This window comes from Grus americana, chromosome 8 (assembly GCF_028858705.1).
Source record: "Grus americana isolate bGruAme1 chromosome 8, bGruAme1.mat, whole genome shotgun sequence".
Lineage (NCBI taxonomy): Eukaryota > Metazoa > Chordata > Aves > Gruiformes > Gruidae > Grus > Grus americana.
The window spans coordinates 6,458,058-6,472,251 of NC_072859.1; the positions used below are offsets into that span (position 1 = coordinate 6,458,058).

At 61.2% G+C, this 14,194-nt stretch overlaps 1 protein-coding gene across 1 annotated transcript; it reads left to right on the top strand.

The window, feature by feature from the left end:
* Window positions 1-961: 961 nt before the first annotated feature.
* Window positions 962-12,844, top strand: LHX4 (LIM homeobox 4). The gene is made up of 6 exons (XM_054833792.1): window positions 962-1,220; window positions 7,677-7,848; window positions 11,226-11,428; window positions 11,614-11,768; window positions 12,185-12,356; window positions 12,447-12,844. The coding sequence occupies exons 1-6, from the start codon at window positions 962-964 to the stop codon at window positions 12,842-12,844; spliced, it is 1,359 nt and encodes a 452-aa protein (XP_054689767.1).
* The last annotated feature ends 1,350 nt before the right edge of the window (window positions 12,845-14,194 follow it).

Genomic DNA, 14,194 nt, shown 5'->3' on the forward strand with positions numbered 1-14,194 from the left:
GCGATGCTCGAGGCACCTACTCCAGCTAACTTCAGCTGCGTTTCGGTGAGCTTCCTCGGTCAGCCTTTGCTGCCGGGTGCTGCTGGGTACCGCCGCCTCTTGACACACCGGTTTTGCTGTGGTGCCGTAGGCTGGGTTGCCCCAGGGTTTTCCCTTGGCAAAGCCCCGTGGGGATCCTTCCGGAAGCCGTAGTCACGCCGAGCCCTTTGCCCTGTGACTTTGGCATCGCCACCCTTGTGCCACAGCGGCCGGTGGGCTGTCAGGCTGGGCGTGCTGCAGCACTGCGGAGCTGGGTTGGCTCTTTCCACGCCCAGACGCGTCCCTGGAGGAGCTGCCGTTGGGACAGGCCCCGGGACACTCATGCGTTACAGTGCCCTGTCGAAGCAGAGCTTGCCGCGGTCGTGCCCGGCGCCAGGGCTGCGCGCGGGGGCTGCCGGCCACTGGAAATAACTCGCGTTGGTGCAGTGGCAAGGGGCTGGTGATGTGCCGATGTCCGCCGGAGCCGGGGAAGGTGCCCGCCCAGCTGACCCCCGTTCCCGGTGGCGGGAGGGACGGGGCTGGTGCCCGGAGGGGACTCGCCACCCCCCGCCATGGCGTGGGAGAAGGTCCCTGAGCCCCGGCAGCAGAGACCGGGGCCTTTGGCTCTTCGCTCTCCCCCACCAATGGCGCCGTCGGACAGAGCTGCCTGGCACCGGACAGCACCCTCGGTCGTGACAGCACTATGTCGCGACAGCGCCAGAGGCTGGGGGCCGGGCCCGGCCCCGGTGCGCTTCGCGGCCGCGGGGCGCCCCTAGCCCCTCCCCTTCCCCGCAGGCCCCGCCTCCGGCCCTCAAGCCCCGCCTCCCACACCGTCGGGCCCCGCCTCCGCCGGCGCGGGGCGGGCGGCGATTGGCCACGGGCGGCCCGGCCCGCCCCCGCCCCCCTGCGGGCGGTGACGTCAGGCGCGCTCCCCGCAGGGTGAATGAATGGGAGGCGGGCGGCGCTGGCGGGCACAGCTGCGGCGCCGCGCCCGGGCCGGCACCGGCACCGGCACCGGCACCGCCCGCGGGACCCGGCGCTGCCTCCCGCCGCGGGGCTCCGCCGGCCCGGGCCGCATCTCTCCCTCCCCTCTTCTCTCCCCTCCGTCGCCCCCCGGGCCAATAAAATGATGCAAAGCTCCGCGCTCGCTGCCGAAGGGGCTGTCAAGGGGCTTCCCGAGATCCTCGGTGTGCCGGTGCAACGTAAGGACGCTTTTCTCTTCTCCCTCCTTCGCTCCCTGCCGCAAAGGCGGCCCCGGGCCGGCGGGGCAGGGCGGGCAGGGGCTGGAGGGGCAGCGCCCTGCGGGCTGGGCAGGTGCCTCCCGCTCCCGCCCGGGCGTGTTTTGGTTGGTTTTGGGGGGTTTTTTTCCCTCCCTTTTCATTTTTTTCCCCGTGTGTCGGAGCGTTAAGAGACGTAAAAATTAGGAGCGTGCGGAAGGAAGAGCGCTGCCCCGGGGCGGGCGGGCAGCGGCGGCAGCGGGAGCCGTGCGGAGCGATGCGGAACCGGCCCCGACGGGGAGGTCTGCGCGGCCGTGGATGTGGCTCTGCGTGTGCAAGCGTACGTGTGTACACGCGTGTGTGTGTGTGTGTGTGGTGCCCCGGTCCCCGCCCGTCCCCGCGCACCCCCGGCCCGCAGCGCACGACCCCCCGTTTATATCGTTTATCGCGACAGGCAGCGCCTCACGGGCGAACGGCGGCGGTGGGAAGGGACCCACGGGTGTGCGTGCGTGTTACCGGGACGGCGAACCGGGCTCGGCTCCGCGCGGTCCGTGGAACGATGCCGCCGTGTCTGCGCCTGTCCAAAGATCACCTATATCTCTATATGTGCACATATATGCTCTGTAGCTACAGGTAGCGTGTTCGCGTGAAAGCACATGCTCGCGCGTGCTGAGGGGGTGTACAAAAACACGTCTGGGGAGTGTATGCACCCGCGTACGTGTGGATGTGTAGGCACTCCACGGGTCTACGGCCCCGCGCGTGTTTCAGCGGGACGCACACGCCGGCAGCCGGGTGTGAGCCTTAGGGGCCATCAGCCTCCCCGTTTCTATAGGGCCGAGCCCCACGCGGGGGGAGCCCGTGTGCAAGCACACCCCTACGGATGCGCGGAGCCGGGGCGGGGGCGGCCGGGCCCCGCTGTGCCCCCGGCCCATCCCCGGGGCTGCTCGGGCGGGCGGCGGGGGAGCTCCGCGGGCGGCCCGGGCTGGAGCTGCGCGGGTATTATTATTGTTGTTATTATTATTGTTATTATTATTGTTGTTGTTATTGTTATTATTGTTGTTTTTCCCCTCCCTTTGCAAACGATTTCCGAGAACCGGGGCGTCCCTGCGGGCCCGGAGGAGGGGGGAGCCCACCAGTGGGAGCCGGGCGATGCTCTGCCCCCCCCCGCTCACCCCCCCACCCCCCCGGAAGGGGCAACCGGAAAGTTTAGGGGCGGGAGCCCCGGCAGAGCGGGGCGAGACGGGCCCGAGCCCCGGGAGAGCCCGGCTGGGGCGGGTAGCTGTGCCGGGGGGGCGGCCACATTTTGGGGGGACACACACGGGTAGAGAGGGGTGCGCACCCCGGCCGCCTGCCCGCTCCAGGCCGGGCTTTGCTTTCCCCTCCCGCCCCGGGGTCGCCGCTGCGCCCCGGAGCCTCCCCCGCCGTTCCCTGCCCCGCACCGGCCCCCGGCCTCACCGGGCGGCTGTAATTCGTTTTCCGTGGGTGTTTCCGCGGGGAGTGAAGCCGGTGCCCCTGCCCGCTGCTGCCCGGGGAGGGGGGCGAGCCGCTGCCCGCCGCTCCTGGCCGGTCCCCGTCCTGCTCTGGGGGAGCTGACCCCGTTATCCCCCGGTCCGATTGCCGGGCCCCGGGGCGGGGGGGAAGGGGAAGGAGGTACGGGCGGGCACGTTTAACCGTATTTCATCGCAGCAGAGGGGAGGAAAAACCCTCGTCAGGAGCGCACAGCCGGTGCAGGGCCAGCCGGGGTCTGTCCCACGGCCGAATCCTGACCGTCCCCCCCTGCGACCGAATAACGCCTCCGGTTCCCAGCCGCAGCGTCACTTTTACGGCCCCGAAGCCCCGCCGGTTTAAGGAGAAATTAGGTGCCTAAATCACCCTGGAGCAGCAATCGCCCCAGCAAAGCTCCCTGGTTCGGCCCTTCTGGGTGCCACCAAACCCTCCTGCCCGTGACATTGCCGTTTCTGTGCTAACTGACGTATATCGGGAATTATCGGGAAACAATCCAACGAGATATGATTATTATTATTTATTTAAGCGCAAAAAAAATAGTGTCAGGGAAAAAAATATATATATAGGTGAGGCTGGGCCGCTGTAAAAGTTTCCATCGTTCTGCAATTCCCCTGCTGCTCCAGCGCCGAGCCCTGCGGCCGCTGCCATCGGGTTCCCTGGTGTTGCACGTTTGGGGCCTGATCCTGCACCAGTTACACATGTGCACAGCTGCCTGGGGCGAAAGGGGCTGTCCCTGGGCAGGGAATACCTTCCCAAGGGGAATTCAGCCCCGCTGCCTGCGCGGGTTCACCCCCTCCCCAGCAGCACCTCGGTATGTCATCGTGTGTGCGATGAAAATACGTGACATTTTCATTTCTGATCACTATTAAGTCGCAGATTTTCCTCTCTATTTAACGCTGCACAGCCTCCTTATTTTAGCAGGGACTTTGTCTTACAACAGCAAAATTTTGGGGAGCCGAACCTGGGGCAATCTCCCCCCCTGACAGCTTCCCCCTTTGCAGCCGGGATTGTTAAAATTATAAATCCGTATATTATTTATGAATATTGTTTTGCAAATCTCACCGAAGTAAAAAACTTCTGCCAAAGCCAGCGGGAATCGTGCCCGGGTGCCGCCAGCCTCTGGCCAAGGGGCCGGGGGGGGAGGATTGATTAATCGCCGCTGGGAAAGTCGTTCGCACGCTGCAGAGAAATGAACTGGAGGATTTTTTTTTTTTTTTTTTCATGTGAAGGAATGAGGCTTCCTCCCCGCAGAAAGTCTTTTTAAGGAGTCCCCGACCTGGTGCTTTCCTTGGGGTGGGTGTTTGATGCAGGCGCCGGTACCGGGGAACCGGACCGCCTTTGTGCTCCGGCTTTCCACCCGCATTGCCGAGGCACCCGTTCTGCAGCACCTTCCTCTCCGCGAGTGACAATCTCTTCCCCTTAAAAAAGAAAAAAACCCAACCAACCTACACCCCAGCCCCGAAGACGGGGGTCCGTTTGCCAGCTCGGTGCCCGGCGTGGTCCGGAGCCGGCTGGGCTGGGCTGCGGGGTGCGCTGGAGGAGCGCATCCTCCCCAAAACGCTGCCCTGACATCCCCTCCGCCCTCGGGTTTGGAGGTTTTTGCGGTCTGAGGGATTTCTGAAGCCACCCGCGAGTTTGTTTCGTTTCCATCGTTATTTCTTTCTTTTCCGTCGGGGAGAGATAGGGAAGGAAAGATGGACCCGCTGGTAGTAAATCACGGTAACGGCGGCCGCGCTGCCGGCGGGCGGCGTGGGGCCAGACCTCAGCACACCTTCTCGGGCCACCACTCGGGTGCCCCGGTGCGTGGGAGGGTGCTGGGGGAGTGGATTGCAGAGCTGCTACGGGTTTTCATGGGATACGGCCAAATCCTGCCCGGGCAGCCGCCGGCCGGAGGCAGGGATGCGCACTAGCTGTGCGGTCCCCCTCCGGGGCGCATCACCTCGGGAGAGGGGGTGACCCCCCCCCAGTCTTATTACCCCCCCCCCCGCCTCCCCGGAGAGCGGTTTTCACTGAAGCTGCTGCATCCCTGGAGTGGTCCCCAGATCCCCGGCGTGCAGAGGAGGGGGCCGTGGGGCTGTGTCCCCCCCCCCCCCCCAGCTCTGCCTGCCGGAGCATCCATCAAACCACCCTGCGCACCGAGCCAGCTCCGAGACGCTGGTGGGCAACGACAGCAACGGAACGCATCATGCCATTAGCATTATTCTTATTATAGCAAATAATTGAGTTAAAACAGGTGAAATAAACGCGAGGCTTTCCGCAGGCAGGGAGGCAGCGCGGAGCCGGCCCCGGCGCAGCCGCCTCCGTTGCGAAGCACAAAGCAAAGCACAGGGCTTGTATTTAAGGTATTTTTCTCTCCGCCTGCACCAGGCAAAGCAGTGGGTTGACTGGGAGACGTCCTGGTACCCCGGCAGCTCCCCCTATTATTATTATTATTATTATTATTATTATTATTATTATTATTATTATTATTATTTAGTACAGGGGAGAGCAGCCAGGTCAATGGGAGTTCTGCACATCCGTGTGCACACACAGACCTGCGTGCGTTTGGTTGGTGCCCTACATCTATAGACAGATTAAAAGCAAAAAAATAAAAGGTCTCCGTTGTTAAAAAACGTATTTTTTTCTCTGCAAATTTGGAGAAAGGTATTGTAATATCTGCTGCAGTTGTTTGTTTGTTGAAATTAATTTGTGTTGCCGCTTTTAGGAATGAGAAACTCCTATACACACACACGCATTTATGTAAAGAACCATTTATATATAAAACGGGTTCATAAACATGCGTATATGTATGTTTATGAAATAAATAAGAAAGATTTACTTTGCAGTACCATCAATGTACCTCCCCTCGGGGCTGAGGCTGTGCTGCATGCCATCGTCTATGCCAACGGCTTGCACGTTGCTCTGAAACAGGTTTAAACAAATGAAATGTGGAAAATGTGGCTAGTGCCGACCTGCAACCATGGTGCTGCTTTTAGCAGCACACGGCGCAGGGGAGCAAAGCATCCAGGTGTTTTCGGAGCAAGAAGGAGAAGAGAGACCTATGGAAGCTGTAGATACTTTTTTTTTTTTTTAATTTATTCTAGTGTTGTTAATGCGACACGGGCTTAAATGCCAGCAATAAATATGGTCTGAAGGGCACTGGGATTGTAACTATCTAACCTTGTGAATTATAAAATAAGCTGCCTTCACTTGAGATACTTGACAGTACCCCAAAGTATTTTTAAATAATGTCGTTTAAGGCTGTAACAATACAATTTTCTACTGTGCTTTCTTCCTCCTTATGATGTCCCACTTCTTTCTTTTTTTTTTTCTTTCCTCTTTTTCTCCTCCCCTTCCTTTCCTCTTTTTCCTCCCCTTCTTTTCATCTTTTTTTCCTCCCCTTCCTTTTCTCCTTTTCTCCTTTTCTCCTTTTCTCCTTTTCTCCTTTTCTCCTTTTTCCTCCTTTCCTCCTTTCCTCCTTTCCTTTCCTTTCCTTTCCTTTCCTTTCCTTTCCTTTCCTTTCCTTTCCTTTCCTTTCCTTTCCTTTCCTTTCCTTTCCTTTCCTTTCCTTTCCTTTCCTTTCCTTTCCTTTTTCTTGCTTTCCTTCCCTTTTTTTTCCATTTCATTCCTTTTCCCTCTTCTCTCTCCCTTTCCCCCCTTTCTCCCCTTTTCCCCTCCTGGGTAGCACCCAGGTGAGGGTACAGGAGGTTCCCCCTCTCCCCGCTGTTCCTGAGCCCCCCAGTGCTCCCCATGCGGGGGCAGGGCAGCTCCTGGCCCCCCCGGAGCAGGCGGCATCGCTGGGCAGCGAGGGGGGGCAGGTTCCCCCGCCGTTCCCATCCCTTGTCCCCCGTGGGTCACCAAAGGAGCCACCCAGCTCGGCCACTTCGGCTGGGGACAACAGGGTCCCTCCTAACCCTCCCCAGCACTCACAGCAGCGTAAAAATAAAATAATCGACCCCCCCCCCTCCCCGATATTTTCTGTCATCCGCTCTCTGGCAGGAGAGGGAGGCAGCCCTTATGCATAAACATCTCTCCTGCTCTTACGCTCCGGCTACGGGCACGGCGGTGGGGTTTTTTTTCCCCCCAAAAATCAATCTTCTTTCATGCATGTGTGTCAGCATGATGTGTCTGGCTTTTACCGGGCAATCTTCTCCTGCAGACTTTTACAGCACCTCCCGTTTATTCTGAACTATGGGCAGATAGAGATAAATATTCAGCTCTCCACATCTATAGAAGCTGTCCATCTATAGGCAGACATTGTATAGGAGTCTGGATGGCCAGGTGTACATCTTGCCTTAGGAAAAGCCCTCCTGCTCCCGGCATCCACCCACATCACGGGTGCTGTAGGGGGGAACTGGATGGGGCTGGACCCCCCCCACTGCTGCTCTCCCCCCGGTTGTTGCTGCTGTGCTGCAGCGTGGCCTTGCTTCAGCTCACGCTTTCCAGCTGTTTCCAGCCACAGGGGTCTGTAATACCACAGCTGGATGGGAGAAAGCGGCTGGAAATGTGCTGTTCCCAGCAAACCAGGGTCCTGGGGACCACTGGGGGGGTGTATGGACCACACGGGCGGCTCGTGGTCCTCGGGATGCGGTGGCAGCGGAGGGGAAGAGACATTTGCCCATGTGGAAAAAGCCTCTGCGGGTGGGGTGGAGGTGGTCGGTGTCCTGCACCCCTGGGTCACAGCTGGGACCCTGTGGGTGAACCCTTGGGTCACCCCAGCAGCCTGGCCCTTGGGGGACGGGGGTGGCCGTGGGGAGCAACAGGCCGTGTCCCCGGTCGGGGGTTGCGGGATGCCGTCGCAGCGGGAGCGAGCGAGAGGCAGGCGGGGAAACAGGTGGCAGGGAGCAGGACGTGGCCTGAAAACGGGGTGCAGAAGGGAAAAGCATCACGTGTGTGGCGAGGGGGCTGTGGTGGCTGACACTGCTCTTCTCTCCGTCTCTCCCCTCCCCTGCCCAGAGATCCCCCAGTGCGCCGGCTGCAACCAGCACATCCTGGACAAGTTCATCCTCAAGGTCCTGGACCGGCACTGGCACAGCTCCTGCCTCAAGTGTGCCGACTGCCAGATGCAGCTGGCCGACCGCTGCTTCTCCCGGGCCGGCAGCGTCTACTGTAAGGAGGACTTCTTCAAGTGAGTACCACTTGGGGTCACAGCCCCCCGAAAGCGGCGTCTCCCCGCCCGCAAAGCAGACAAACACACAATCTATTTTTAACCGTAATTTCTCCAAAACCTGCTTTTTTTTTTTTTTTTGGTTATTGTTGTTGCAGAAATAAAGGAAAAATATTGGTGCTTTACAGCTGCCGCAGGCTGGATGCTGTTTGTTGGGATTGAACCTTCTTAAAGCCCCAGATCTCCCCGATGGTCCCGGCCCCCCCGTGCTGGTTTCCAGCCCCCATGGCAGGGCAAACTGCGGCGGTTTGGCAGCAGCCCCGGCTCCGCTCGGAGCTAGAGGGCAGGAGAAACCCGCACAAGCAGCAGCGCTGCCTGCTCCTGCCCGAGCCCCTCGCTCGCCTTGCCGGGGTTTGCTCATGCAGGTTCTCTCCCTTTGTCTTTTTACTTTTTTTTTTTTTTTCCCCCCCCTTTTTTAAAAAAAAAAAAAAAATCACATCCTTTTTTTGCTCCCAGTAGTGTACAAACCTCATTTGATTTCATCGGCAGCTGCCTCTGAGCTGTGCGATGCCCCAGCCTCGGCGTTTCCCAGCTCCCGCCGGCCGGGACAACCTATTTCCCGTTAAAAATGGACTTTTCAGCTGGGATGCTCTAGTCCCCGGCTGCTGGCAAAATTTGGGAATTTTCCCAAGGGATGGCAGAGGGTGTTGCACCAGGGCTGAGCACAGCTCTGCCGGCGGGGGATCTCCATGAAGCAGAGGGGTGCAGCTTTACGCCTCCTGCGGGGAGGAAGGCCGGATCCTGGCCAGCCAGTGCCTTTTGCTGCCCGGTTGCAGGTGATGGGGCCCAGCCAAAAACGATGTACAGCACCTCGGGGACCGGGGCCGCCTCCCCACGTCGTCCTTTCCCGCACATCCCCGGCCACACCGGCTCTCCCCATCACTCCCCGCTGCCAGCCGGCCGGCTAAACCAACCGATGGCGATTACGCCCCACGCTAATCCCCAGGCAGGACTTTCCCTGCCTGCCCATCCCCGGGCTCTCAGGCCTCCTACGTGTCTCGCCCCACCAGCCATCAGGGCCAAAGCTGCAGCTTGAATTTCTCCTTCCCAGCTGGGGAGCGTGCAACGGTCAATGCTGCCGCTACAGTCTGGGTAATAACACTTCACTTCTGATATTTTCCAGCCTATTAATCTCCACGTCATTTAAATAGTCACCCAAAAGGTGCGGGTAATCAATGTTAATTAGAGTTGAAAGATCAGCGACTTTCTTAGATGAGGTCCTGCCTGGATTATTTGGTGCCAATCAATAGCATCTCGGCGCTCGCTCAGGCTCTCGCCTCACCTTTATTTCAACCACTCATTGATTTCGGGGTAGGTAACCTGCGGAGGACGCGAGGATTTAAGGCCAAATTCAGAGGCAGGTTTGCAGTGCGGGAGCCGCTTCTGAAAAGACCAGATCTTTTTTTTTTTGATTTTTTTTTTTTCTTTTTTTTTCCCTCCCCCAAATCACAGCTCTTGGTTCCCAGCCATGGGCAGCTCTGTCCTGGGTCCAGCCATCCCCAGGTGGTGCAGAAACACCCTGGGATGCTGGGGTGGGGGTGTGTGTGTGTTAAAATGGCTTTAACAGCGTTCTCGGGGGTGGGGGGGAGTGGCTGGGCAGAGGGAGGATGGGGACTGCAGAGTGTGTGCCAGCTCAGCCTGGGGCACAGAGAAACCTCACCTGTCTGGCTGTGTTATCCCTCCCTCCCTCTGCACATCCCTCTCTCCATCCCTTCATCCCTCCCGTCATCTCTCCATCCCTCCCTTCATCCCTCCCTCTCTCCATCCCCTATCCCTCCCTCCCAGCAGACTCCGGGAGAGCTGAGGTCTCCCCAGCAGACGTCTGGGGACTCTCCCTTTAGGATACAAGAGAATGAGACAAACCAGGTTTTTCCCTCCCTGCCTTCTGCTTCCCAACACGCCTTTGGGCAGCTGCCGAAATCGCGCCGGCACCGCTCACGCCCGGTGCCCGTCCCTGGGTGACGCCTGCGTAACTCGGGGACAATCTCAGGGACCGCTTTGGTGGCTGTGCCCCGGATGGCAGGAGGGCACAGGCAGCTGTGGGGCTTTGGGATGATTTTGCATGGTCGGGGGGGTGTTCAGCCCTCGGGGCGGGGGCAGCGAGAGGTGCTGGGGGTGGCTGTACCCCCCTGGGCAGCCCTGAACGCCCACCGCCCACCCCTGCAGCCTCGGGGCCGGGGGCCAAAGGGCTTGGGTTTTCCTGGGCTGCCTCCTCCGAAGCAGATGGGGCCGTTTAGGGCGTAGGGGACAGATTTATTCCGATAGCTTTGCTGCCTGGGCTGCTGCTGCAATGCCAGGATGACTCCATGGGGTCCCAGCACCCTGCTGGTGGGGCATTTCGGGGTGCTGGAGGGAGCAGGGAAGAGCCGGCAGACCCCTCGTGGTGCCGGTGGGAGGTGGGGATCTGCCCCATGTCAGTCCCAAAGCCCACGGCATCTGCTCCTGGAAAAAAGTCCACTGATTTTTGACTTTTCTCCTGTGCTGCCACCACCTCGCGGCACGCGTCACCCTCGTGCTGTTAATTCAGTTTACACCGGGTGTTACCTGGGTGTTACCCGGGTGTTACCCTTCAGGTGTGCGTAGGGCAACCGCACCCCGCCACAGCCCGGGCTGCACCCGCACAGGGGCACCCAGCTCATGGGCGCACCCGGAGCCACGGCGACCCCAGGCTCTCTGCAGCAATGCCTGCAATCCGCGGGGGCTGCTGGCTGACACGCACGCTCCTTGCACGCTCCTTGCACACTTCTTGCTCCGTTCTCACAAGCTTCTTGCACACTTCTTCCACGCTTCTTGTCCCATTCTTGCATGCTCCTTGCATGCTGCTTCCACACTTCTCGCGTGCTGCTTCCACACTTCCCACATGCCCCTTGCACGCTTCCCGCATGTTCCTTGCACGCTTCCCGCATGTTCCTTGCAGCCACGCTGGCGGGCTTGCTTGGGCCCACGCCCACCCCAAGCTGGCCGGCCCGACGCACCCGTCGAGCTGTCATTACGGCGTAAGAGCCCCATCATTCTGCATTAATCTGGGATTCATCATGCTAGCGGGGCAGCGTAATTAATTTATTTGGTATTAATGTGGATGAAATATGTACTGTCCTTGCAGGGGAAAATCAGGCAGCCTATAAGCATTAGTTAAAAGAACCATTAAAATCAAACCTTCCTCGGCTCCATTAGGCCGGTCTCTCACGCTGAAGAAGATAAACCCCTGCCATGTGAAGTGTCATGCATAATTAGGTTGATTGCTGGTTTAAACTCTGCCCTGTCTCCTGGTCCCCACCCCATATCCGATGAAGCCCACCTCGCCAGAGGGGCTCAGGGTCGCCCTCTTCTCCTCGCAGGCGTTTCGGGACCAAATGCACGGCGTGCCAGCAGGGCATCCCCCCCACCCAGGTGGTCCGCAAAGCCCAGGACTTCGTCTACCACCTCCACTGCTTCGCCTGCATCATCTGCAGCCGGCAGCTGGCCACCGGCGACGAGTTCTACCTGATGGAGGACGGGCGACTGGTCTGCAAGGAGGACTACGAGACCGCCAAGCAGAACGGTAGGCGCCCCGAAAGGGCTCCACACCGAGGGGTGGCCGTGGGTCACGTCGCTGGCGTTGTGCCTGTGGGAAGGGGGCGCTGGGGCAGCTGGTTTTGGGGAGCTTTACCCCAGCGGCGTGGGCTGGAGGTTTGGGGTTGCTCACGCCGCTGTGGTGGGGGCTGGTACCGGCTCCTTTGCGTGCAGATGACTCCGAGGCGGGCGCTAAGCGGCCCCGGACCACCATCACGGCCAAGCAGCTGGAGACGCTGAAGAACGCCTACAAAAACTCCCCCAAGCCCGCCCGGCACGTGCGGGAGCAGCTCTCCTCCGAGACGGGGCTCGACATGAGGGTGGTGCAGGTGAGGCCACGGGGATGCCCCTCTCCACCCTGCCCCTCACAAAGGGGGATGGCGGGGGTCCCACGGGAGTGCCGGGGTGCTGGGTTTCAGTGCTGCAGGGGTGCTGGGTGCAGGGCTGCCGGGCTTCGAGTGTTGCAGGGGTATTGGGGTGGCGTGGGCGCCCGGGAGCTGGGTTGCAGGAGCGCCGGGGTGCTGGGTTGTACGGGGGTGTGGGAGCTGGGTTGCAGGAGTGCTGGCATGCTGGCACGCAGGCGTGCTGGCGGGGGGTGTGCCGGGGCGCTGGGTTGCACAAGTGCTGGCCTGTGGGGGCTCTGGGTGGCTGAAGTGCAGGGGTGCTGGGATGTAGGGGTGCCGGGTGCCTGGGTGCTGGCATGCAGGGGTGCCATGGTGCCATCCACATCCCCGTTTCTCCCCAGGTGTGGTTCCAGAACCGCCGGGCCAAGGAGAAGCGGCTGAAGAAGGACGCGGGGCGGCACCGCTGGGGGCAGTTTTACAAGAGCGTCAAGCGGAGCCGCGGGGGCGGCAAGCTGGAGAAGGAGAGCTCGGCCGAGGACTGCGGCGTCAGCGACAGCGAGCTCAGCTTTCGCGGTGAGCGGGGCGCTGGTGCGGGGCGGGGGGACCGCGGGGCTCCCCCCTGCACTGACCGCCCCTCTCTGCTCTCCCTCCTCTCCCCGGCAGAAGACCAGATCCTCTCCGAGCTCGGCCACACCAACAGGGTTTACGGCACCGTGGGGGACGTGGCGGGCGGACAGTTGCTGAACGGCAGCTTCTCCATGGAGGGGACGGGACAGTCGTACCAGGACTTGCGGGACGGCAGTCCCTACGGCCTCCCCCAGTCGCCGTCCTCCATCTCCTCCCTGCCGTCCCACCCACCCTTGCTCAACGGGCTGGACTACGCCATGGACGGCAGCCTGGGGCTGGTGGCCCACGGGGCGCAGGGGGTGAGTCAGACGCTGCGGGCCATGGCCGGGGGGGGCCCCACCTCCGACATCTCCACGGGGAGCAGCGTCGGGTACCCAGACTTTCCCACCAGCCCGGCCTCCTGGCTGGACGACATGGATCACCCCCCTTTCTAAGCGCCGCTCGCCCCCCACCCCGGCCCCCCTCGCTCCCCCCCCAGCTCGCAGCACCGAGGGCGCCTGCCGGCAGTTGACCTTTCCAGGATTTCCCATGGGAATCGGCCCCGGAGGGCTGGAGGGAAGTGGAGGCGGGGGGGGAGTTTGTGGCATCAGCGATGGCCGGGGGGGGGGGGGCGGCCGTGCCCGTGGCGGGGTGGGGGGCACGGATGCCTTTGGGTGTAAGCACAAGAGAGGTGTCGGCACACGGGACGCACGGCGAGGAGCCCGGCGCGGGGCTGGAGCACAGCGGAGTGCTGGTGACGATGCAGGCCGGCGGGAGGGAAGGACAATCAGGGATGGCAGAGTCCATCCCGGCGCCCACGCCAATCCTGCAGCCCTCCTGCTGAGCACCGCTGCTATTTTCGAGAGTTATTTTTCGATATGGAGTTGAAACGCGACTCGGCGCTGCCCAGAGCCTCAGCGGAAAGAGAAGTCTATATTGTAGAAGGGTTTATTTTAGTGAGGCCGGGGACCTGTCCAGGCAGGGCCATTGCTCTGCTGCCCAGGGGTGATGCTGCCCGCTCCGGGCACGGTGGGAGCGGAGCCATCATGCGACGGCCGCGAGGCTGTGATTTATCCCCGGGCGCGCAGGAGCGCATACGGTGCATCGCTGTGGGTTTTACCTTGGTCACATGTCGGGAAGGAATTAAAAAAGTTAAAAAAAAAAAAAAGCAAAGAAAAAAAAAAAGCCTGCAGCCTGAGATGCCCAGTGGCCACCCTGGGCTGTGGTGGGGCCGGCCGGGATGCTCGGGGCTGGCACGTGGAGAGGAACCGCTGCAAGTGCTGGGGAAGGGTGGGCGGGAGAGGTGCCGAATGTTTGCTCTGAGGGTGTTGCAAAAAATTCCCCCCCAAACCAGGGGAAAAAGGGCATTTCATCAGCTGCAGAAGCACCCACACGGTGGGACCTGGAGGGGACAGGGCGGGTGAGACCCCTGCCATCAGCTGCCCACCTCCTCCAGCGCTGCGGGGCCAACAGAACTGGGGGGGGGGTGCAGCAGCCGGGGACGACCCGGGTGGTTTTGGCACAGCCCGTGAGCCCCACAGGGTCTGCTCCCCGCCGGGCCCACCCACCATCAGCCCCTTCCTCACACCCCACATCCCTGGCTTGTGACAGCCGCCTGCCCATCTCCCTCGGCACAGCCCCGGGCTGTGGGCGTTCAGCCCCACACGGATAAAATCCAGCTCCACGCTGCTGCCCGGGGTGCCTGGCTCCGGCCGTGGGGTCCCCGCCATCCCCCTGGCTCTGGGGTGATGCTGCTGGTCCCAGGCTGCCCTTCGGGGGGGGTTGGTGGTGGATCTGGTTAGCTG

What these genes read in the sequence shown, in the direction of transcription:
- LHX4 (XM_054833792.1), top strand. Translation starts at nt 962, where the DNA reads ATGAATGGGAGGCGGGCGGCGCTGGCGGGCACAGCTGCGGCGCCGCGC. An exon ending in CGAGACCGCCAAGCAGAACG is followed by an intron (nt 11,429 to 11,613) that starts GTAGGCGCCCCG and finishes CTTTGCGTGCAG; the next exon opens with ATGACTCCGAGGCGGGCGCT. An exon ending in TCGACATGAGGGTGGTGCAG is followed by an intron (nt 11,769 to 12,184) that starts GTGAGGCCACGG and finishes GTTTCTCCCCAG; the next exon opens with GTGTGGTTCCAGAACCGCCG.